Source organism: Mustela lutreola, chromosome X, assembly GCF_030435805.1.
Source record: "Mustela lutreola isolate mMusLut2 chromosome X, mMusLut2.pri, whole genome shotgun sequence".
Classification (NCBI taxonomy): domain Eukaryota; kingdom Metazoa; phylum Chordata; class Mammalia; order Carnivora; family Mustelidae; genus Mustela; species Mustela lutreola.
The window spans coordinates 102,944,243-102,968,559 of NC_081308.1; the positions used below are offsets into that span (position 1 = coordinate 102,944,243).

Consider the following 24,317-nt stretch of genomic DNA (forward strand, 5'->3'; position numbering starts at 1 on the left):
CTTTGGCTCCCATTGGTGGGAATGGGTGTTGCCCGGGGAGCACATGTAAACATTCTGTCTGGCAGGCCTGGGCCCGAGCGGCCGGGAGTCTGGGGCTGACCTGGCCGGAACTGCTCCAAACAAGGATCTGCTCACTCAGGTACGGGGGTGGCGGGCTGGTGGGGGGTGGGGGGGTGCTGCAGAGAGGCCTCACACTGGTTCTCCGCAGCTGTCACCTGACCCCGGGCTCCACCACACACCTGGCCTTTCCCGCCCATCTGGCCTCTCTCCTTAGGAAGGGAGGGGAGACGAAGCATGAGGACAAGTCAGTCGGAGGGTCGGAGGGTCGCTTATGAAGGATTTGTGCCCTGGACATGCAAGGGCACGATGTGAGCCCCGCTCCCCTTTCTCCCTCCTGCCGGAATTCAGGGCTCCCTAGGGAAGGTCTTAAGGAGGTTCTTCCATTCCATGGATGAGAACCCCCCCACCTCCTCTGCCTGGTTTTGGAGGTCACATATTTGGCTTCTGTTCAATTCATCAAGAAGCAGTTTGCTGAAACCCGAGTCACTGAGTGACCGAGTCGCCACGTGCGCCATTCTTTAAAGGATCAAGCTGCTGTATGGTTAACTCACTGAAGCCTCCTAAATTTACCAGTTTACCAAAAAAACTCCACTGTTGTCTTTAACTACAAAGTTTATAGCAAATTGCTGTGGCCCAATTGGCCCAATTCTTAGGCTGGGGACAGCCAGTTCCCTAGGCTCGAGGGCCTTCGGACTCCCTCACTGGCCACCCGTCAGGCTCTCCTCGCTGTCTGGGACGGGCAGCCTGGGAAGACTCCGTCCTCCCCCAGTAGACGGCCTTGTCCACCCCCAGAGAGCAGCCACAGGAAACTGAGGCACATGCAAACCGAGCCACAGATGCTAATATGAAGACCCAAATGAACACAAGTCAGCATTTCCCAAGGCTTGAAAGGCTGTTCAGACCATCCCTGGACTGAGGGCCCCCAGAACTGGGCAGCCCTGGACAGCCCCCAGGCCACCCTGGAACCAACAATGAGAAAGGGGGCAGAGGGTGCCTCTCCTCGAAGAGGCTCACAGAAAGCGAGTGAGCACATTCTGGACTTCAGGAGGGCTTCGGACTCTGGAGTCCTGGGGGGAAGAGAGTGGGGTAGTTGAGTGCATCAGCCGCCGAGCCAGAGAGTCTGGCCGTGAGCCTGGCCTCCTCCTTTCATGTGGTGACAAGAGTCTCTCTGTGTCGCAGGGTCCCACCAGGAAACCTGGCACACTAAGAGCAGTGCGGGTAGAGAAGGGTTAAGCGAACGGAGTGTTTACGAAGGTGTGGGCGGACAGGAGGGCAGCAAGGGCAAGTGCAGCTCCCCTGGGGCTAGAACAGTCGGGGCGGTTCTAGAACAGGGCTGAGGGGAGAGCAGAACTGTCCTTAGGGCTGAGAAGTGAGACTCCCTGCCCTGGGACAAGCAGGATCCGCTCCAGCCACAGGGGACCCTGAAGGCGGACTGCTCCCCAGGGAACACATCACTTGCCCTCATTCTCCTCCCTCAGCCTGGTCTCCGCATTGTGCAGAACCTCCTGGAAGCCAGAGGGAAGGGGGGAGCCCACTGATGCAGTCCAGCCAGATCGGCCTTCCAGGACAGAGAGCAGGGGACACGGGAGGAGTGGGTCTGCAAAGGCAAATGGAAGGTGTCTAGTGCACGATTTCATGGAGTAGGGCTGAGTTCAATGAAACAAGGCACATTAAACACCCCAAAATTGGAAGCGGTAACTACAGAAGAATAATAAGCTCCTTTTGGAGAGAGACACCCACTTGGCTATTGCACCCCTCATGCAACTGGCCGCAGGGATGCATAGCTGTGCTAGAAGGAAGTGATTTCTCAAAGGTGAAGAGACTTAAGCAGTAGCCAGGAAAGAAAGAGAATCCAAGACTCAAGAGGAAAGGATCGAAAAAAGACAGAAAAGGGGGCAGAGTCTTAGCACTGTGACGAACCCTTGTCCACAGCCCGAAGAACGATTAAGTTTTACCATCTCCGCAGATGTTAAAAACATCTGGAAAATTTTAGTGATCATTTATGATAAACCTCTTACCAGAACCGGAGCAGAGAGTTTCCCGATGTGACACATCTGTCATCCTAAACCAGGAGCACACGTTATGATGGAACAGCAGAAGTCAGGAGGAACTGAACAGTTTTCTGCAAGTGTTCACCAAAGCAAGTACTTATGGAAGTATATTATCTCAGGAGAGGAGATGGTAAAAAATGATAGTTTCTGGCAGATGATATATAATTTGTACACCTGGAGAATCCAAGAGAAAAAAAACTGAAAACCCATCCCCATCCTATGCTGTATTGCCTCTAATGATTTTAATTCACATTATCCTTAAAAAAAAAAAATTATTTATTTATTTGAGAAAGAGAGCAAGCACGAGCAGGGGGAGGGACAGAGGGAGAAGGAGAGCATCTCAAGCAGAATCTGCACTGAGCGCCGAGTCCAACACAGGGCTTGATCCCACCACCATGAGATCATGAACTGAGCCAAAATCAAGAGTCCAATGTTTAACTGACTGAGCTATCCAGGTGCCCCAGGGCACATAGCTCCAGGTCTCTGGGTGGCTCAGTGGGTTAAGTATCCAACTCCGTTTTGGCTCAGGTTGTAATCTCAGGGTCGTGGGATCAAGCCCTGCGTTGGCTCGGTGCTCAGTGGGGAGTCCGTTTCTCTTTCTCTCTCCCTGTCCCTCTGCCCCTCCCCCTGCTCATGTTCTCTCTTTCTCAAATAAAATCTTGAAAAAAAAAAAAAAAGGGCTGGGCATGTGCTCTCAGTTGCCTAAGCAGGAATTGAGGTTCTATTAAAGACTCAGCTAGAAATCCATATTGTTAGAACTCCAAAGAAGTTCGGACTCATTCTACTACACCTTGATTGAACTGTTCACGGTTCTAAGAATCTGAAAACCCTTGGTTTTCAGGAAAAACAGATCCCTGAAGCTAGGCACAAAGGATAAAAGGTAAAGCCTCACTCCCATCCCCACCCTTAAGCTTTTGTTGCCCCCTAGAGGCAACAACCATTTCCTACATCTTATCCTTCAAGCGGTGGTCTGAACTTAGACAAGTGCTGTATGCAGATGCATGCACACATGCGCAAGGGCTAACTTCTTGAGCTTCTTTTACCAGGGGAAAGACAATGGATGGGACCAAAAATTTCAATATCCAGAAGATGGATGTGGATCAAAGTCCTACAAGCCAGGAGACAGACAAAGAAGAGGACAATGTCGATGTGAATGAACTAGCTCTAGAGATAGTGAAGAATGCCATCCGTGCTGCTGTTCAGAGTATGGAAGGTAGGGGCGCCTGGGTGGCTCAGTCGGTTAAACGTCTGCCTTTGGCTCAGGTCATGATCCCAGGATCCTGAGATCGAGCCCCGCATCGGGCTCCCTGCTTCAACGGGAAGCCTGCTTCTCCCTCTCCAACTCCCCCCCGCTTGTGTTCCCTCTCTCACTGTGTCTCTGTGAAATAAACTGGTAGCATCATTAAAAACAAATGAAAAAAACCTGACATTTAAAAAAGGAAACCCCACATTAAAAAAAAAAAAAAAAAAAAAAAGACTGTGGAAGGTAGTCATCCTGCTTGGAGGCCTGAAGGACGGTCCCATTAAACAATGCCACACCAGGGCGCCTGGGTGGCTCAGTGGGTTAAGCCGCTGCCCTCGGCTCAGGTCATGATCTCAGAGTCCTGGGATCAAGTCCCGCATCGGGCTCTCTGCTCAGCAGGGAGCCTGCTTCCCTCTCTCCCTCTGTCTATTTGTGATCTCTCTCTGTCAAATAAATAAATAAAATCTTTTAAAAAAATTAAAAAAAATTAAAAAAAATTAAAAACAATGCCACACCACCAGGCAACTGACAACTTCTCACCTCCTTTTCTTGCAGAAGCTGAAAAGCCCACCAAAAGCATCAAATGGATCACACACGGTGAATTCACAGCAGAAAGGGGCCGCAAACAGATCGAGGAGTTCGTCCTGGTAAGTTAGCGGACCGCTCCGGGTGGGTATACAAGGGCGAGGAACAATGAAAAGGAGCATCTGATGAAACGTTTCAGACCCAGAAACCCTAGATGATTTCAAAGGTGACTAAAAAGTAAACAATTGTCCCCCATCTGGGCTCCAAGATCAAAGTGGTATGGCTCGACGGTGAGAGGCACAGTCGTCTTTCCTTGTTTGTATCTTCCTAACCTTACATCTCCCTTGGCAAATCCGAGAGGCCCGGCTAAGCCATTTTCCCAGGCTGGCTTTCAAACCAGGAGTTTCCCGTCACCAACTTCAGAGATCTTGTATTAATGGAGGGGATGCCAATGGATCTTTCTGAGTTGGTTTTGGAACATCATGCCTGCACACCGTGATGTGCATGTCTGTGAATTCCTGTCTCTTTTCTGCCTCTGCCTGGCTCTGACCCATTTGTGTGGCTTATCTTGGAGCGGCTTACCCAGGTTGCCCTGCATACCTGGCGGGGTGGGTTCAACCATGACCTGAAATCCCTACTCGCTGTATCTCCTCAGTCCCTACTTGCCCGCTGTATTTCCTCAGAAGACAGTCAAGCCGGAACAGGTGGAGGCAAACTCCTCAACCCTCGAGAAACTTCCTGTTGTCTCTGCTTCTCAGGCCGGCCCGTCATGGCCTACAGCCCTGAGGGCAGTTCCCTAGGCCCGAGGAAGGCCCAGTGAGGTGGAAGCGAGGTGCATGGCGCAAAGTACTACTTACTCTTGGACCTTCTTGCTCTGGAGAATGTCCCCCTTTGGAGTCGGGCGAAAGCCTCTTCCTACTGCAGCCAGGGTTTGTGAGTCAGGCTGGAATAGGACACAGAACAAGCAGAAAAATTTCCCCCAACAATGCAACCCATTACTCTGAGTAAAAGGCAAAAGTCAGTCCTGACAATGGCCTACAGAGCTTGAAGTGATCCGAGTCCCCTCTTCCCTCCCAACCTAGCGCCCAGAATCATTGCCTGCTACCTTCTCCCTTTTCACCTTTCTAACTGCAGTCACACCTGTCTCCTTCCTGTTCAAATGCCAGGCCTGCTCCCACCTCAGGGCCTTTGCACTGTCAGTGCTCCCTGCCTGGAACCCTCTCCCTTGGGATCTGTTCTCATGTTTCATACCTTACCTCTCTTGAGATCTTTGTTAAGATGCCGCCTGTTCACTCACTCTGAGAGTGACCTGAAGACTAGAAGAGCTCTTCCACAGCTAAGGATATGAAGAAAAAGCCATGTTAAGAAGAGTAGCAGGGACAGAGACAAAGTCCGGAGCTAAAGCCCTGCACAGCAACCCACACATGGTGGGGCTATCACAGGCAGGCAGGCCCTCCCCGAGGAGTGGCAGGTCCAAGTCCCACCTCTGGTACCACCCACCCCCTGGAGACTGCACTAGGAAGATGAGCCTCCTAACACCTGGCCTTGAGAATCAGCAGGCCTTCATCCCAGGGACTCTAAAAATCAGGGGGGCTGCTTGACCAGAGTATTATGGGAAACCAAGACGGCTCTTAAAGGGCACACACGCTACCATTCTCTCGGAGACCAAGCACAGAGGCAGTGGTTTGAAAGGTGCCTGGACTATTTGCGAAGGGGATTTATCAGGTCATTTTAGGGTTATGTGCCAAAGGGGCAGGGGTCTGTAGGAACGTCCTCTGGGAATAAAAGTGCTGGTGGATACCAGTTCTGACATTTCTCCATCTACCTTGCTAGTGCTCCTAACCCCACCCTGGCAGGTGCCCCTCTGAAGGAGCTCCTGGCCTGCCACAACAGACAGGCAGCCTCACCTGGGACCAGCATCTCCCCAAAGTCATCACCACCTTGCCACAGCTGGTGGGCAGCCTTGGCCAAGACCAGTGTCCCTCCAAAGAAACTTATGCTCCAGGTGGAGTGGAGGGGTACAGCCCTACCTACCAGCACGCCCACAATAGCCACCAGCAGGCACTGCAGCCAGCAGGGCCATGGGCCAGCCCTGCTCACCAGCACCCCCACAGGAATCATAGCAGAGTCAAAATAGGACAGTGCATTGTGGACAGTGCAGTGGGCTGTAGCCCACACGTGGGACACCCACGGAGTGCCTGGTTCTGGTGATGAGGGCTGATGGTACTACTGGGCCCCACGGAACACCTTCTACATAAGGCTGCTACTTTCAAGACCAGGAGTCAGAGCTGATGTACCTAATACATAGAAACAAACACAGAAAGTCAGACAAAATGAGGAAACAGAGGAACAAGAATAAGACAAAATCACAGAAAAAGGCTAAAGATGTTGATAAGCAATTTACCTGATAAAGAGTTCAAAGGAATGGTCATAAAGATGCTCACACAAGAGTACAAGAGTTGGGAGATGAATGGATGAACTTGGTGAGAACTTTAACAAAGAGATAGACAATATTTTGACTTTTATTTTTTGAGAGACAGAGAAAGCTCAAATGGGGCTGGGGCAGAGGGAGAGGGTGGCAGAATCCCAAGCAGGTTCCTCACTTGATGTGGAGCCTAAGGCAGAATCCCAAGCAGGTTCCTCACTTGATGTGGAGCCTAAGGCAGGGCTCGATCTCACGACCCCGAGATCATGACCTGAGCTGAAATCAAGAGTTGGACACTTAACTGACTGGGCCACCCAGGTGCCCAAGAAGATGGAATTCTTAAGAAATGGGAATAGGATAAAGTGCCACTGGGACAACACCAAGCATACAAACATCTGCATTATCAGGGTCCCAGAAAGAGAGAGAGAAAGGGGCAGAAAACATTTCTAAAAACGCAATAGCTGAAAACTTCCCTAACATGGAGATAGAAACAGACATCTGGGTCCAGCGAGCCCAGAGAGCCCCAAATAAGAGGACCCAAGGAGGTCCATGCCAAGACACATAATAATTAAAATGGCAAAAATTAAAGATAAAGAATCTTAAAAGCCGCAAGAGAATACAAATAGTTATGTATCCGAGAACCCTCATAAGGTGATCAGCTGATTTTTCAGAGTTCGCAGGCCCAAAGGGAGTAGTGCAATACATTCGAAGTACTGGAAAGAAAACCTACAACCAAGAATACTCTACCCAGCAAGGTTAGCAATCAAAATTGAAGGAGAGATGAGTTCTCAAACAAAAGTTAAAGGAGTTCATCACCACTACACCAGCATTCCAAAAAATGTTAAAGGGACTTGTTTAAATAGAAAAGGCCATGATTAGAAGACAATTACAAAAGAAAAAATCTCACTGGTAAGAGTAAACATATAGTAAAGGTAGTGGATCAATCCCTTAGAAAGCTAGTGTGAAGGTTAAAAGATAAGAGTAGTGTCTCAATTATAGCTACAATAATTACTTATGAGGTACACAAGATAAAAAGATGTAAAATATGATGTCAACTACATGAAATGGGAAGGGAGTAAAAACGTAGCACTTTAAAATGTGTTCAAAATTAAGTGACCATCAACTTGAAATGCACGGCTCTATACAGTGTGTTATATGTGAACCTTCTGGTAACCACATCCCCAAAATCTAGAATGGACACACAAAAGACACAGAATCTGAACATAACAGTAAAGAAAGTCACCAAGTCACAAAGGAAGAAAGGAACAGGGAAGAACTACAAAAGCAACCAGAAGACAATGAACACATTAATCAGAAGTACATGCCCAGCAGTGATTACTTTAAATGCAAAGAGACTACATGCTCCAATCGTACGACACAGGGTGACTGAATGGATTTAAAAAAACAAAACCCAGGGGCACCTGGGTGACTCAGTGGGTTAAAGCCTCTGCCTTCGGCTCATGTTGTGATCCCAGGGTCCTGGGATTGAGCCCCACGTCGGCCTCTCTGCTCAGCAGGGAGCCTGCTTCCACCTCTCTCTCTCTGCCTGCCTCTCTGCCTACTTGTGATCTCTGCCTGTGAAATAAATAAATAAAATCTTAAAAACAAAAACAAAAACAAAACCCACCTATAGCTATCTACAGGAGACTCAGTTCAGACCTCGAGATACATACAGACTGAAAGTGAAGGGATGGGAAAAGATATTCCAAGTAAATAGGAGAAAAAAAAATGAAAACAGGGATAGCCACACTTATACCAGACAAAATAGACTTTAAAACAAAACCTGTAACCAGAGGCAAAGGGCATTACATAACGATAAAGGGGTCAATCCAACAAGAAGATATAAGACTTGTAAATGTCTATGCACAGGAGCACCTAAATATATAAAGAAAATACTGACAAATATAAAGGGAGAAATTGACAGTAGTTCAGTAATGGTAGGGGACTTTAACACCCCACTAATATCAACAGATCATCCAGGCAGAAAATTAATAAGGAAAGTGACTTTGAATGACACATTAGACCAGATGGACTTAACATATATCCAGAACATTCCATCCCAAACCAGCAGAATACACATTCTTTTCAGGTACACATGGGACATTCTCCAGGATGGATCTTGTGTTAGGCCAGAAAACAAGTCTCAAACTTAAGAAGACTGAAATCATATCAAGCATCCTTTCTTAGCACAATGGCATGAACATAGAAACGAATTACAGGGCACCTGGGTGGCTCAGTGGGTTAAGCCTCTGCCTTTGGCTCAGGTCATGATCCCAGGGTCCTGAGATCGAGCCTCGCATCAGGCTCTCTGCTCAGCGGGGAGCCTGCTTCCTCCTCTCTCTCTGCCTGCCTCTCTGCCTACTTGTGATCTCTGTCTGTCAAATAAATAAACTCTTCAAAAAAAAAAACTTAAAAAAAAAAAAAAGAAACCAATTACAGAAAAAAACTGGAGAAACACTACAAACTATAAACACCTGGAGGCTAAGAATGATACTAAGCAATCAATGGCTGAACCAAGAGGTCAAAGAGGAAGTAAAAAAAAAAATACCTCGAGACAAATGAAAATGGCATCAACAGAGTACAAAATCCAAGCGATGTAGCCAAAGAAGTTTTATAGGGAATTTTTAAAAAAGATTTATTTATTTAGGGGCACCTGGGTGGCTCACTCTGCCTTTGCTCAGGTCATGATCCCTGAGACCCAGGATGGAGCCCTGCATCAGGCTCCCTGCTCAGCAGGGAGTCTGCTTCCCCCTGTGCCCGTCCCCCCACTTGGGCGTGTTCTCTCTCTCTCTCAAATAAATAAAATCTTTTTTTTTTAAGATTTTATTTACTTATTTATCTGAGAGAGAGAGAGAGAGAGAGAGATATCACAAGCAGGCAGAAAGGCAGGGAGAGAGAGAGGGGAGAAGCAGGCTCCCTGCCGAGCAGAGAGCCCGATGCGGGGCTCAATCCCAGGACCCAGAGATCACGACCTGAGCTGAAGGCAGCGACTTAACCCACTGAGCCACCCAGGCGCCCCTCAAATAAATAAAATCTTAAAAAAAGATTTACTTTATTTGTTTGAGGGGGTAAGGGGCTGAGGGAGAAGGAGAAAAAAACTTAAGCAGACTTCGCGCTATGGGAAGTTTATAGCACCACAGGCCCAACTGAAGAAATCTGCAAATCTCAATCTAATCTAATCTTGCACCCAAAGGAAGTAGAAAAAGAACAAAGCCCAAAATTAGTAGAAGGAAGGAAATAATAAGTATCAGAGAGAAGATAAATAAAAGAGAAACCTAAAACATTAGAAAAGATCAATGAAACTAACAACTGGTTCTTAAGATAAAACTGGAAAACCTTTAGCAAGACTCATGATGAAAAAAAGAGAGAGGACTCGAATGAAAAAAATCAGGAATGAAAGATATCATAACTGACACCACAGAAATACAAATGATTGTAAGAGACTAGACTAGTCTGAGAAATTATTCATTGCAAACAAATTAAACAACCTAGAAGAAATAGATAAATTCCTAGAAACAATCTTCTAAGACTGGAATCAAGAAGAAATGGAAAATCTGAACAAAATGTTAATAATGAAATTGAATCAGTACTCAAAAACACAAGACGTCTGGGACCAGATGGCTTCACAAGTGAATTTCACCAAACACCCATTTTTTAAAAGATTTTATTTATTTATTTGAGAGAGAGAGAGAGCATGAAGGGGGAGGCAGAGGGAGAGGCAGGAGCAGACACTCTGGTGAGCAAGGAGCCCGATGCAGGGCTCTATCCCAGAACCTTGGGACCCTGACCTGAGCTAAAGGCAGACGCTTAACCAACTGAGCCCCTCACCAAACATTTAAAAAGGAGCTGATACTTATACTTCTCCAACTATTCTAAAAAATTAAAGAGGAAAGGCTGCTTTCCAATCACTCAATGAGACCATTATTACCCTGATACCAAAACCAGACAGACAGACAAAAAGAAAATTCCAGATCAATATTCCTGAGAACATAGATGCAAACATCCTCAATGACATATTAACAAACTGAATTCAACAATACATTAAAAGTATCATATAAACCAAGATCAAGTGGGATTTATTCCAGGGATGCGAGGATGATTTAATATTTACAAATTAATCAATGTGATATACCATGTTAACAAAATAAAGGATAAAAACAATATGATCATCTCAATAAATACAGAGAAAGCACCTGACACAACTCAACATCCAAATATGATTTAAAAAACTCTCAATGAAGTGGGCACTGAGGAAACATACCTCAACATGAGAGAGGCCAGATATGACAAATTCAGGGCTCAAGAGTGAAAGGCTGATGGGGTGTCTGGGTGGCTCAGTGGGTTGGGCCTCTGCCTTCGGCTCAAGTCATGATCCCAGGGTCCTGGGATCGAGCCCCACGTTGGGCTCTCTGCTCAGTGGGGAGCCTGCTTCCTCCTCTCTCTCTGCCTGCTTCTCTGCCTGCTGTTGATCTCTGTCTGTCAAATAAATAAATAATTTTTTAAAAAGTGAAAGGCTGAAAGCATTCCCTCTGAGATCAGGAACAAGACTAGAATGCCCACTCTTGCCCCTTTTATTCAACATAGAGTGCACGCCTAGCTGTAGCAATGAAACAAGAAAAGGAGATAAAAGGCATCCAAATTGATAAAGAAGAAGCAAAACTACCACTGTTTGCAGACATCATGATACTATATATAGAAAACCCTAAAGACTTAACCAAAATAGTATTAGAACTAATAAATGAATTCGAGGCGTGCCTGGGTGGCTCAGTCATTAAGCGTCTGCCTTTGGCTCAGGTCATGATTTTAGGGTCCTGGGATGGAGTCCTGCATCGGGCTCCTTGCTCAGCAGGAAGCCTGCTTCTCCCTCTCCCACTCCCCCAGCTTGTGTTCCCTCTCTCGCTGGGTCTCTCTCTGTCAAACAAAAACAAAATCTGTAAGAAATGAATTCAGTGAAGTTGCAGGATATAAAATTAACATGCGGAAACCTGTTGTTGCATTTCTATATGCTAATAATTATCAGAAAGAGCCACTGAGAAAACAATCCCCTACACAATTGCATCAAAAAGAATAAAATACCTAGGAATAAATTTAACCAAGGAGTTGAAAGATGTGTATTCTGAAAACTGTAGGACAGTGATGACAGAAATTGAAGATGACAAATAAATGCTCATGGAATGGAAGAATTAGTATTTTTTTTTAACTTATTTATTGGACAGAGAGAGAGATCACAAGTAGGCAGAGAGGCAGGCAGAGAGAGAGGAGGAAGCAGGCTCCCCGCTGAGCCAAGAGCCCGATGCAGGACTCGATCCCAGGACCCTGGGATCATGACCTGAGCCGAAGGCAGAGGCTCAACCCACTGAGCCACCCAGGCGCCTCAAGAATTAGTATTATTAAAATGCCCGTACTACCCAAAGCAATCTGCAGAATTCAATACCATCCCAATAAAAATACCACTGGCATTTTTTTCATTTTAGAACAAATAATCCTAAAATCTACATGGAACAACGTAAGACCCTGATTAATCAAAGCAATCTTTTTTTTAAATTTTTTTAAAATTTATTTATTTGTCAGAGACGGAGAGAGAGTGAGCGAGCACAGGCAGAGGCAGAGGGAGAAGCAGGCTCCCTGCCGAGCAAGGAGCCCGATGCAGGACTTGATCCCTGCATTGGGCTCTCTGCTCAGCAGGGAACCTGCTTCCTCCTCTCTCTCTGCCTGCTTCTCTGCCTACTTGTGATCTCTGTCAAATAAATAAATAAAATCTTTAAAAAAAAAAAAAAAGAAAACAAACCAAAAAAAGAAAAACAATATGGAGGTTCCTCAGAAAATTTTATATAGAAATATTATATGATCCTGCAATTCCACTACTGTGTATTTTTCCAAAAACAAAAACACGAACTCGAAAAGATATACGCTCTCCATGTTCATTACAGCATTATTTGCTTTACGTCAAGATGTGGAAGCAACTTGAGTGTCCATCAGTAGATGAATGGATAATAAAGATGTGATATATATAAAATAGAATAGTATTCAGCCATGAAAAAGAATGAAGTCTTGCCCATGGATGGACCCAGAGGGTATTATACTAAAAAGTAAGTTAAAGAAAGACAAATAATATATGATTTCACTTACAAGTGGAATCTAAAAAACCAAACAAATAAACCACCAAAATGAAACAGAAACAGACTCAAATATAGAGAAAAATTGGTGTTACCAGAGGGGAGAGAGGGGTATGATTTGGGTGGAACAAGTGAAGGGGATTAAGAAGTGCGAGGTTCCAGTTATAAAATGAACTAGTGGGGCGCCTGGGTGGCCCAGTGGGTTAAAGCCTCTGCCTTCGGCTCAGGTCATGATCCCAGGGTCCTGGGATCGAGCTCCGCATTGGGTTCTCTGCTCAGCAGTGAGCCTGCTTCCTCCTCTCTCTCTGCCTGCCTCTCTGCCTACTTGTGATCTCTCTCTGTCAAATAAATAAATAAAATCTTAAAAAAATAAAAAATAAAAAAAAATAAAATGAACTAGTCACAGGGCACTCTTGGCTCAGTTGGTGGAGCAATGTGACTCTTGATCTCGGGGTTGCGAGTTCAAGGCCCACACTGGGCACAGAGATTACTTCAAATCTTTAAAAATAAATTAAAAAAAAATAGTCATGGCGATGGGGCACCTGGGTTGCTCAGTTGGTTAAGTGTCTGCCTTTGGCTCGGGTTATAATCCCAGGGTCCTGGGATGGAGCCCCGCGTCGGGCTCCCTGCTTGGCAAGGAGCCTGCTTCTCTGTCTCCCTATCCCTGTTGTTCCCCTACTTGTGCTCTCTCTCTCTCCATCAAATACATAAATAGAATCCTTAAAAAAATACTCATGGGGATGAAAAGCACAACAGAGAAAGTAGTCATTAGAGTGTCATAATTTTGTATGGTGACAGACCTAACGTGATCATTTCATAACGTACATCAATATTAAATCACTACGCTGTACACCTGAAACTAACAGAACACTGTATGTCAACTATAGCTCAACTGAAAAAAGATTCCACCTGCTCACTGAGGCCTTTCCTGGTCACCTCATCTAAAAGTGCAACCCGTTCTCCTGCCCTGATTTACTTTTTCCCTTAGCATTCAGCTCTACCTAAGATACTAGATTTTACTTACTTACCCTTTGTCTTTCTTCCACCTACAGATTATATAGACCATAAGGGCAGAAGCTTTTATCCAATTCTCTGTCCCCAGCTCCTAAAAGGTCACATACACAGAGATGCTCTAAAATATGTGTTGAATACATGAACAGATTTGTTCTTTCCATACCATTATTTGTTCACAGATGAAGAGCTTACCTACTGCGTAGGACCATTATGAGGATAAGATGATTAGAAAATAGAAAGTTACCTGAAAAGTTAAAAGCTCTATAAAGCTACTGACAGAAAATTGAGCCCTGGAAGCGATGTCTCTCCTCCGGGGGTCAGACATCGCTGACGGAGAGCTTTCTCAAGCTTATTGCAGATTTCCCAGAATTCACCGTACACCAGGGGATCGCAAATGAGTAGTTACCATTTCCTGAGCATCACTGTGTGTCGAGTACTAAGTACTTCACATGCATGATCTCATCTAATCCCCACAACGGACCTGCGTGTAGGTACATGAGTGTACCCATTTTACAAATTAGAAACCCTGAGGTTCAGAGAGGTTGGACAATTTGTCCAAAGTCTTAAAGACTGTATTTCTTTATTTCAGAAAGAGAAAGTGTGCACGAGCGAGGGGAGGGGCAGGAGGAGAGGGAGAGGTAGAGAATCTCAAGCAAACTCTGCCCTGAGCATGGAGCTCATGATGGGGCTTGATCCCATGACCCTGGGGATCATGGCCTGAGCCAAAACTCAGTCAGACCCTTAATCGACGGAGCCACCTAGGCGCCCTGGTCCTAAGTCTTTCTGATCAAGCAGCAAAATAAAGTTTTGATCACAGGTCTGATATACTTTGGCCACCGTAGTAGGAAAGCTCTTTCTTTTTTTCTTCAAAGTAGGAAAAGTTCTTTTTTTCTTCAAAGATTTTATTTATTTGAGCATGTGAGAAAGTGAGCGAGCATGAGTGGGGGGAGGGGCAGAGGGAGAAGCAGACTCCCTCCTGAGCACTCAGGGAGCCCGATGTGGGACTCGGGGCTCTATCCTGGGACCCTGGAATCATGACCGGAGCTGAAGGCAGACACTTAACTTACTGAGCCACCCAGGTGCCCCTGAAAAGTTTCTGATGACAAAAATAATGCAGAGTTTTACTATCAGTGAAAAATGCAAATTCACAAGATTCTGAGGTATTACAATGTGAATAGGAATGATGAAAGCTGGTGTCCAAAGGCTCGTGTGTTTTGGGGAGGGAATAGGTACAATTACGTGTTGCCAATGGGCACAATTAGTTTATTCTCTCAAGGAACACAATCTGGCAACAGGAATATACAAATAAGTTCTTTATATGAGAAAAGTTGGAAAATCCCCAATGCCTACCACCAAGTTAAAATAATTTTTATAGTAAAATAAGACATTATAAAAAAAAAAATTCCCCAGTGAGCAAAATGACACAAGGTAGAAAATGAAAGCTCCCCTTTGACCCCCACAATACCCAGTTCTACTCCCTTGAGCGTCACTTACCATTGATAAGAGTTTTGGGCATGTACTTCCAGGTGCCTGTTGATTTTGAGTGTCCAATAATATGTAATTGGCTAAGCCATCCATGGGAGAGTAGCACAATGAGAAATTGTTTCCTGGAAGCGAGTATATGAAGCAATGTTATGTAAAAATGACAAAATACAAGATTAACACACACTCACTGGAGCTACGTGAGAATCAGCTGCCTGAACAGTGATAAAAACGGGGACCCCTCCGATGGTACAAGGTCTTTGGTGGTGTAACAGATTAAACATTAGGGCTGAAGAAATATATTCACACAGGAAGGCTGGAAAGAAAGGCATGCTCCAGTGGGTCGCCAAGGGTTAACCAGCGAGCTCCTTCACTAATAGGCATGACAATCTGTGTAAAATACAATTCTGATCTCCAGGAATCTAGAGTCTGGGGCTCCTGTCTGGGTGACTGAAACAATCAACTTAAGTTTGAAAGAAAGTAAACTGAGGGAAAACGCCAACCTGTTTTTGTTTTTGTTTTTTTAAGAGGGCCTGAAATCTTTTAGCCATCTCCCTCTGACTGGCCCTCCGCACATCACTGAAACTGTTAGACCATCCTACTTCCTTCCTTCTGTGGCCCTTCAACTCAATTCAGGGTTTTTTGTTTTTTGCTTTTCTGTGGAAGCTTCCTGTGCCCCCCAACCCAAGGGGCTTCAGTCGAATTGAACTTAGGGTGCTGGAGCTGTACTGTGACTTCTCCAGGCCCTAAGCCCTAGTGAGATTTGTGCTTTTGAGAGAAAAACTTCTCCAAGGGGGTCAAATAGGGATCCGAGGGGTCTGGAGGATCTTAGCGCCTGCCTCATTCCTTTCCTAAACTTACTTTGTATACCACCGATGGCTGCACTGAAGTGAGTTGGATTTTCAGAAACAGCTTGTGAAATCGGCCCCATTACTTTCCAGTCACACCTTTAGGGCTCCCAAGGAGTGAGCAGAACACAGGTTCCGATCACATTCGCATTACTCTCCAGTTAACCACGTTTGTCTCCCGAGTTAAGGGCCCAGAGGGAGGTCGCATGTGCACGTGTGTGTGGCGTGCGTGGGGCGTGCATGGGGCGTGCCTGCGCCCCTACGCATCTGAGCGTGGCCTCTGTGTTCCAAAGCCCGATCTCCAGGGATGTTGCATTCGTCACTCATGCGGGCTCCGCCTTTGCTCTCCTCCACTTGTGGAGATAATTGGGAGTTAACTCTAGTTTGAATCCCAATCCGAAAGGGTAGAAATGGATGCCCGAAGCCAGGCTGTAACCCCTCCTGTTGTGTGTTGCCTTTACCTAGAGGACTCGAATGGGAAGTTTGCTTTTCTCCATGTGCTCTTTCTCTTTTATATGAAACAGACGTGGGAGTATCAGGACCGCTGGGTGCACTACACACAGTTTATAGAGCGGGAAGACCGGATTCACAGCTACCACTACATCTACTGTGTACGCTGGAGCATCCCAACCGCTAAGAGACCCATGCCGCCAGTCACTGCCTCTGCCTTCTTCACCATCAAGATCACCAAAAACAAACCTCCAGTAAGCTCTTCCTTTTCTCCCCCTTTCACTTAGATGTGACCTCAATGAAAATGGAGACGTCGCTTATCAAGGTCATCGATGACCCCTTCTTTGTAAAACTCAAGTCCTATTTCTGTCCTCATCTTGCTTGGCCAATCTACAGCACTCACCAGAGCTGCTCACTCCTAGCTTCATGAAATGTTCCATTTGGCTGCTAGAACCACACACTATTTGGGTTTTTCTTCTGCCTCACTGCCCATTCCTTCTCAGTCTCTACTGGTCTTGAACCTGTCCTCCATACTCTTCTCCTTGGTGGTCTTACTGCCTCCTGGCTTTAAATGCCACCTCTAGCTTATGCTTCCCACATCTGACCTCCAGCCCAGACCTCTGCCACTCGGATGTTTAATAAACATCTCACTTAAACTGAACTTCCAATTTACCCTTCCCAACCTGATCTGCCCGCAGACCTCTCATTTCCATTTGTGGCCCAAATCCTTGGCATCACCCCTGACTCCTGTCCCTCATATCCAACACATTAGGAAATCCTATTGGCCCTATCTTCAAAAATAGGTCCTGAATCCAGCAACTTCTTACCATTCCACTTCTACCACCTTGGTACGAGACACCATCATCTCTTACCAAGACTGTTCCAATGGCCTCTTAATTGGTTTCCCTGCTTCCACCCTCGCCCTCGTCGTGTAGCTTTCCAAAACAGCAAACGCCTGCCAGAATGAGCCTGATAAAATGAAATTATGTCACTTCTTTGTTTAAAATGTTCCCATGTCTTTCTCTAACTCCGAAGTGCATGCATGTTAGCTGATCTTGTTGAAAGGAAGATTCTGACTTGGCAGATCTGGGGTGGGGCCCGAGACTCTGCATTGCTAAGAAGCTCCCTGGTGGTGCTGCTGCTGTGGGCCCGGAGTACACTGAGCAATGAGGGCCTCTACCGGGCCTTGCGAGGCCTGGTCCCTTGTTATTGCTCCTCCCTCTTCTCCCTCCCTCCCTCCCTCTCCTCCAGCTGCTGTGATCTCACGGCTCTTTAATAACCCAGATAGAGACCCACCTCAGGGCCTCTGCACCTGCTGTTCCTGCTGACCTTCTTCCCTAGGAACACTCTTACATACTACGTCACACCTTCTTCCCTAGATAGAGACCCACCTCTAGATAGAGACCCACCTCTATCTTCCCTAGATAGAGACCCATCTCAGGGCCTCTGCACCTGCTGTTCCTGCTGACCTTCTTCCCTAGGGACGCTCTTACGTCCTACGTCACACTTTCTATCCCTTCCTCCATGCTTTTACTTTTTCTCCCTAACACTTTTGACCTTCTGATGGTCTACGTGATTGTCTGTTCCACCTACTAGAAGGTAAGCTCCGCAAACGCACGAGTTTTTGTTTTGCGCTTTGCGGTAAAACAAGGCCTGGCAAGTAACAGGCACTCGAATACTTGAAGGAATGACTGCGTGTAGCTGCCAGGGAGACCATGAATATGAGACAGGCTGATAGCTGGTGTGAAAGGAGTCCAAAGAACATCCACGAATCCAGGGTTAGGGTCAGCAGAGAAGCGGGTCTGGTTCCAAGCATGATGCCTGGAATACAGCCGACGTGAACACGTTATTCCCCGCCCTGCCATCTATCCTTTCACAGAAGTTATCTGGGGCTCTGTCTGCCTCCATGAGCTCTCGCCGCTCCTGGTCACCTATCCTGCCATCAGCTGTCTTGCTCACTGGCAAGGTTGGAGACCGGGAAGTAAGGCTGCTGGAGGAAAGCAAGACTGTGACCAGAGCCTGTATACTCAGGGCTTAGGAGAAGGGCTCTGGCTCGAAATTCCAAGTAGAATTTTGGAAGGGAGTATGGGAGGGGCCCACAGAGACGGTATTATAACCTTCACTGCTGCTCTAAAAATGTTTTCAAACCTTGCTTATCTGTATTATTTCATTCTTATGGGCCGAGAGGTAAATACTGTCAACTGAGCAGAGTGGAACATATCGAGAACATATTTGCGAGGAGCACAAGTCTTTCCTGACTTGTTTCCAATTCTGCAGTGATCCTTCAGGTATTTGTTGCCAAAAGGATCTTTTGGGGAACAGAGATTTGAAGTGACAAAGAACTACCACCTACAGACATCCCAGTAAGGAGGATGAATTCTAGCAACTTGAGAGTATACGTAAGCACGAGTGTAGGTATGGAAGGAATTAGGAGTTGGTATGACTGGTATAGGCTAACGGTTATCCTTTTCTCTCTTAGGATATGCCCATTGAGATCTCTTATATCTTTGAGGGCCTTTCGTTAGTTCACAGGTAATGAACATTTGGAGACTTTTTTTTTCCTTGTGGTACTCTCTACTCCCAACGTGGGGCTAGAACTCATGGCCCCGAGATCAAGAGTCGCATGCTCTACCGACTTAGCCAGCCAGCTGCCCCGGGAAGACTTATTTTTTAAAGGGCGGTCCCTTTTCTTCTTTGGCCCACCCGTCCCATCAGGAGCTCAAGGGGTTCTGCCATTGTTCTCGAAAATTTTTTTTAATGTCTCGTTTTTCAGTCATTAGAAACTTGAGGATTAACCGCTAAAGGAGGGTGGGGGCAAAGTGGATCATGTCTATTGTTTCTATGGGAAATTCAGTTACAGGGAATTAAGTCCTATATAATAATCTTTGATTTGTTCAGCAGCTCTTTTAAAGAATGTTTACATAGAAATGCACTAATCCTTTTACTGATCGGGCCTATGGAATAGAGATAACCTTTGCTCCCCACCCCAAAAGACTTCTTGCTCACTAGGAAAGTAACAGAATAAACAGGGAATCCCTGGCTCAATGTTTTATGTTAAAAAGTTTTGGTATGTTTGTTTTCCTTCCTCTGCAGACCAGGAATGACTCGCTTTCGAGAAAAATGGCTGAGGGACATTATTGAGGCCAAAAATATTTTAATGGAGTCAATTCCCTTCTAATTCAATTGTGTCTAATTCTTACAGAATGTTTTAGGATTAGACTTCTAATCAGAATGTATTAAAAATACGATACTGCACATCAAACCACAGAATATTTATTGAATAATAAACTTGTGGCAAACAATCCGGCTGCATTTTTTGCATTCATTCATTCACTTTCCATTTGGCAACTTCCATCACATTAGCAGAGTAACCAGTAAGCTGTTTTCCATTTCTAGGTGGTCATTCCCATCACTGTCTACATCACTTGAGCCTTACAGGTACAGAAGCGAATTTTAGAGATTTGCTAAAATTCACCTGTCAGGGTAAAAACTGAGAGTGTTACTTGGCTGCTTATTCCCCCATCTGAGCCTCATTCTCTAGTAGACACTCCTCTTTAATGGGCATAACTGGGGAAAAGAAAAATGGTAACAGTTCTGCAGCACGTAATATAGCCAGTCTAAAGATCTGCCCACTCACAAACCCCTTCACGCAGGGTGACATAAGCCTCACGGTTAGCCAGTACACTCCCACACCGCCACCGGGTGTGCTGTGCACCACACAGCATCACAGCTGTGATGGCAGCGCCGCGGCTTCCTGACAGGCGGCAATCAAACAGGGAAGGGCTGACTGCCACCCTTACTTATTTCTGGTCCTCTTTCCTTCCGTCCTCACACCAGATCACCACTTGTTCCTACCATCCCTGGGAGGCTGTCTTGCCTGACTGTAAAGGTTTAAAACACCAAAGACAAGATTACATTGTGGGTGATTACTTACAGTCATGTCAGAATACATATTTATGCAGACAAGCACTGGAAGGGAACACAGATTACTAAAGACAACTGCGGTAAGACTGTGGGTAATTTTTTTTCTTTAACTGTTACATTTGTGCAATAAACATAAAAGAAGGGAAAATCTTATCAGAACAACAGGCAAGGAGGTGGAAAACTAGATAAGTCTTCCTGAAGAACAAAACAGACATTTCAAATACAATAGGTCCCCTATTGGACTTATGGCTCAGATGACTCAACGCAGTCTGAAGCAGTAACTCTCATGAGCTCAAAATAAAATACTTTCAGCCCTTTTATTCTACCCTCCTCTTTGCCAAAGAACATGCTACTGAAGTTGTTCTTTGACAGATCTTTCCTGAACAAACCCTGATGAAAGAAATGACAAAGTTCTGAAATACATTAATATGCTTTCTTTCAGTTATTGAATATCTACTCTGTGGAGGACACAGGAAAACCCAATAAAAACCCACAATAATCCTCTATCACAGAGTTGTTGCACTTAAGCAGCTTTGCCTACTGAAAATAAGAGTGCAAACTCATTCAGTCTCTAGGAGCCAATAACAAAAAATAATGTTCTTGGAGAACAAAATTCTTAAATAAGGATTATAAATTTAGGTTTTATTATGCAGGGAAGTAGGTGGATTATAGCTCATAAATTTGGAATCTAGCTTCCTTTTACCTTTTGGAAACAAGATATTTATCAGGTTAGGCAGCAACGATGATAAACAGAAATCACTTCAGATTCAGGGGTCATAAATGTTGCTACACGCCAAGTGGTTTAGGTCCTCAGCTGTGGGTTAAAGGCAGACACTTTCCTAGAACACATGTTAAATAGTAAAACTTCTTATCTATGCTTTGAAATATGACTGCCTTATTTTAAAACTCAGGGGAAAAAACACCTTAAACTATTACAAAGAGAGGGGACGTTTTATAACCACAGAGTTAAAACTTCCCCATCCCCTAGGTAATTTAGACTTACTCTAGATACATAACAACACAGCTCAAAACAACCTTAACAGGAACAGCCAAAGCTTCCACTGTCCCCTTTCCCTTCACCTAACAACTCAAATTGAACAAAATAATAGGAAGAAGAAGGATCACGAACTGCTAGTCCCATTTCTCCAAAACTTAAAAGTTCAATAGCAGCCATAAAAAAAGTGATAAAGTGAGGAGTTCTATAAAAAGTTAAACCAAATGACAGATGTAAAAAGTAAACTGAAACGTTTAACAATGTTTAAAATGAAATATGCTTATTACATAAAGCACAGTTAAAATATATTTAATATCCTTTTAACTTCATCCTTACAAAACTAAATTAAAACCAATGCTTCAGTATATTTTTCCTTATTAAAACTCCTAACCATAGTTGACTCCCATTTATTTTCAGTATTCAAATCCATAGCTTAGATGGATAATGTACTTATATTGGCACAACTGTACATCTCCCAGTATTTTATATTTGAAGAACCATTTTTAAGAACTCAAAATTTTAAGAACTTAAAACTCTAACATTCACATTTTCAACTCAGTAAATCTGTGGGTTAGTCTTTTTGGCTTGTTTGTTGGATTTGGGGTAGAGGTAGGGACTAAAACCAAAATACAATACTTCCAGGGCAAACTATATATTATACAAGTCGATTTTCAAATTCCAGATTTGCTTTTTTCAGCAATGCCTTCAACTTGTTAACAAAAGTGGACTCCTGTATGTTTCTATCAAGTCCATTTGTAACACATTCAACAGAGAGGAATGATGACTTCCCACCAGTTCAGTGGGGGTGGGGGTGGGGGACGGGCATCACGTCAAGCTAATAGGAGCACTGTCCCATGATTTGAGAGTTGTTTCTGATCTTACTGACACTTTCTCTCAATGCCACCTCCTCAAGTACAGTATGATTTTATTTGTAATTTGGATTTTTAAACCAGAAAGTTATTATGGTCAATCCAAAAGTAACCCAAAGAACTTGCTAAAATTATATCAATAAGCAGCTTTTTATTGAAGGACTGAAAGAGTTTAATAGAAGGCACAGGAGCACTATAAAGCTTTTTCAGATCATAGTAATCTTTTTGTATGTATATATGGAACCCAGACTTTTTTGTTAAAAATGTCTGCTGAACAATCAGAAAATGCCTATTTGTCATCTTTCCCTTTAGTTTTTCTGTATACCATCTCTCGAAAACTGGCCAGAATCTTGTTTTCTCTCTTTCGCCTCTCTTCTTGGTTAAAGGACGCCAGGGCTCTCTTCTCATCAGCACTATAGATCTGGTTCTCTTTCCGCAGTCGCACGGCCTCCATTCGGCGATGCCTGCAGATAATTTTATTTTTGGCTTAATTTTTCAGTAATTATTCTCATAGTACTTCTGCACTTACCCTTCTTAATACAGAGTGGTCTATTTAAAGAACTGATAAATAGAAATTGTTTTGGTAATGGGCTGGATTTTCAAAAGAGCATGCATTTTATCTGCCAACGTGTGCTCTGATTCATTTCCAGTATTCAAATAATGATCTATTGTTCTGTCAACATCATGAATGTTACTAATTTCAGATACCAAGGTCATAAGTCTAGTTCTGTTGTTTCTACTAAAACAACCAGAAACTAGCAAATTATTAAATTTCTTATGTGCTATGTGGAATCTGCCTTTGGGGAATGGACAGTAGGACAGAAGAAAGGTTTAAGTTGTCATCAATCAGGTAGAAGTTCCTCATGGTTCTAATTTATTGTACAACCAAAAGGACTAGGTCTAATACCGTAATAGAATTTTTTGATGAGTTTTATGAGTGGATTTAACTTCCTCAGGATCCAGGAGCAGCTCAAAGAAGAGATTTATCACAAAGGCCAAATCAGGAGTATAGGGGGCAGATGGAAACTATGACATTATCTTCAAAGGGTCTGCTAAATTAGAGAGAAAACTCCATGAAACTCTTTTAGGTATATGTAACCCAATCCTACAAAGTCCATTTGATATAAGGCTTGACCTATGTCTAGAAAAATCGAGAAAGTGGAGTAAGGAAAAGAGGGGAAACTCATGCAAGATTAGTGTGACAGTGGGGGAGCAGCGGGACGGAAGGACAAGGAGAGGACACTGTACTGCTCACTATACAGTGAACAGACGGGTTTGTTTAGAACATCAAGTGCTACGTGAACAATGTCGTAAAACATCTATGAACGCATCTCCTAGTACACAGGAAAAGAGTTCCTCTTGGGTATCTAGGAACAGAGCTGCTGGGACATAAAGCTCACGAACGCTCTACTTTTCAAGATGATGTCAGACTGTTTTCCAGAGTCGTTTACCAATTTATATCACCACTAGCAGTATTTAAGAGATCCTGTAGATTTACATCTTCTCCAATGCTTGCTATTGTTAGAACTCTGAACTTTTGTCCATCAAATAAATGTAAAATGGTATTTTAGCATGTTCTTGATTTCCATTTCAAATGAAAATGAACATCTTTTTATGTATGTGTAGGCCACATATTTTTCTTCTTCTAACAAATGTTTGTTTTTGTCCTTTTCCCATTTTTCCTTTGGGTTTTTTGTAGTATTCTTTAAATACTCTCAATACTAATTGTCAGTTTTAAGATCCTATCCTGGCTTAAAACTTGTCTTTTTCTTATTTTAGATGTCTTCTGATAAACAAAAGTCGTTTAACCTAGGCAAATTATCACTATTTTATGATAAGTACATTTTTGGGGATTCTTCCTTAAGAAACACTTTCTTACCCCAAGATCTATTAGGTATCTACTTATACGTTACATTAAGAGTGTTAAAGTTGTTTTTTTAACTTTTTATTAAAAAATTTTTTTTAAGTAGGCTCCACTCAGTGTGGGGTTTGAGCTCACAACCCTGAGATGACATGGTTTAGTGAGCCAGCCAGGCACCCGCAGTAGCACTGGTTTTTAAATATGACCATGCAGGGTTCTACTTTCATCTTTCTCCAAACAGAAAACCAGTTTTGTCCTGCCCCATTTACTGCAGAGTTCCTTCTTTCCCCAGTGATGTGACATGCAATCCCTTTCATACAACTAAGTTCACACATGTATGGCTCTGCCCGAGCTTCGTATTTTATCCCACTGAACAAGTCATTTGTTCTCCTATACTTTCTAAAGTTCTGTAAGCTTCATAGTAAGTCTTCATACATGGTAGGCCAAATCTTATC

At 44.2% G+C, this 24,317-nt stretch overlaps 2 protein-coding genes across 7 annotated transcripts in view; one reads left to right on the forward strand and one right to left on the reverse strand.

Moving 5' to 3' along the window:
• The first annotated feature begins 3 nt into the window (after positions 1 to 3).
• AKAP14 (A-kinase anchoring protein 14) lies at positions 4 to 19,516 on the forward strand. The gene is made up of 6 exons (XM_059157137.1): positions 4 to 139; positions 3,158 to 3,324; positions 3,910 to 4,001; positions 16,289 to 16,468; positions 18,694 to 18,746; positions 19,308 to 19,516. The coding sequence occupies exons 2-6, from the start codon at positions 3,168 to 3,170 to the stop codon at positions 19,390 to 19,392; spliced, it is 567 nt and encodes a 188-aa protein (XP_059013120.1). The 5' UTR covers positions 4 to 139; positions 3,158 to 3,167; the 3' UTR covers positions 19,393 to 19,516.
• Positions 655 to 24,317, reverse strand: part of NKAP (NFKB activating protein) — a 44,361-nt gene continuing 20,698 nt past the window's right edge. The window contains exons 9-14 of one of the 6 annotated variants that reach the window (XM_059157134.1): positions 22,327 to 22,465; positions 14,929 to 15,041; positions 10,566 to 10,780; positions 5,136 to 5,215; positions 3,895 to 4,822; positions 655 to 2,285 (exon numbers count right to left, since the gene is read on the reverse strand). In XM_059157134.1, coding sequence (XP_059013117.1) covers positions 15,000 to 15,041; positions 22,327 to 22,465 — 181 coding nt within the window. In that variant the 3' untranslated portion in view covers positions 655 to 2,285; positions 3,895 to 4,822; positions 5,136 to 5,215; positions 10,566 to 10,780; positions 14,929 to 14,999. Of the gene's footprint in view, positions 2,286 to 3,894; positions 5,216 to 10,565; positions 10,781 to 14,928; positions 15,042 to 19,471; positions 22,466 to 24,317 lie in introns of those variants that run through there. The other 5 variants (XM_059157133.1, XM_059157135.1, XM_059157131.1 and 2 more) reach the window with 5 other exon arrangements.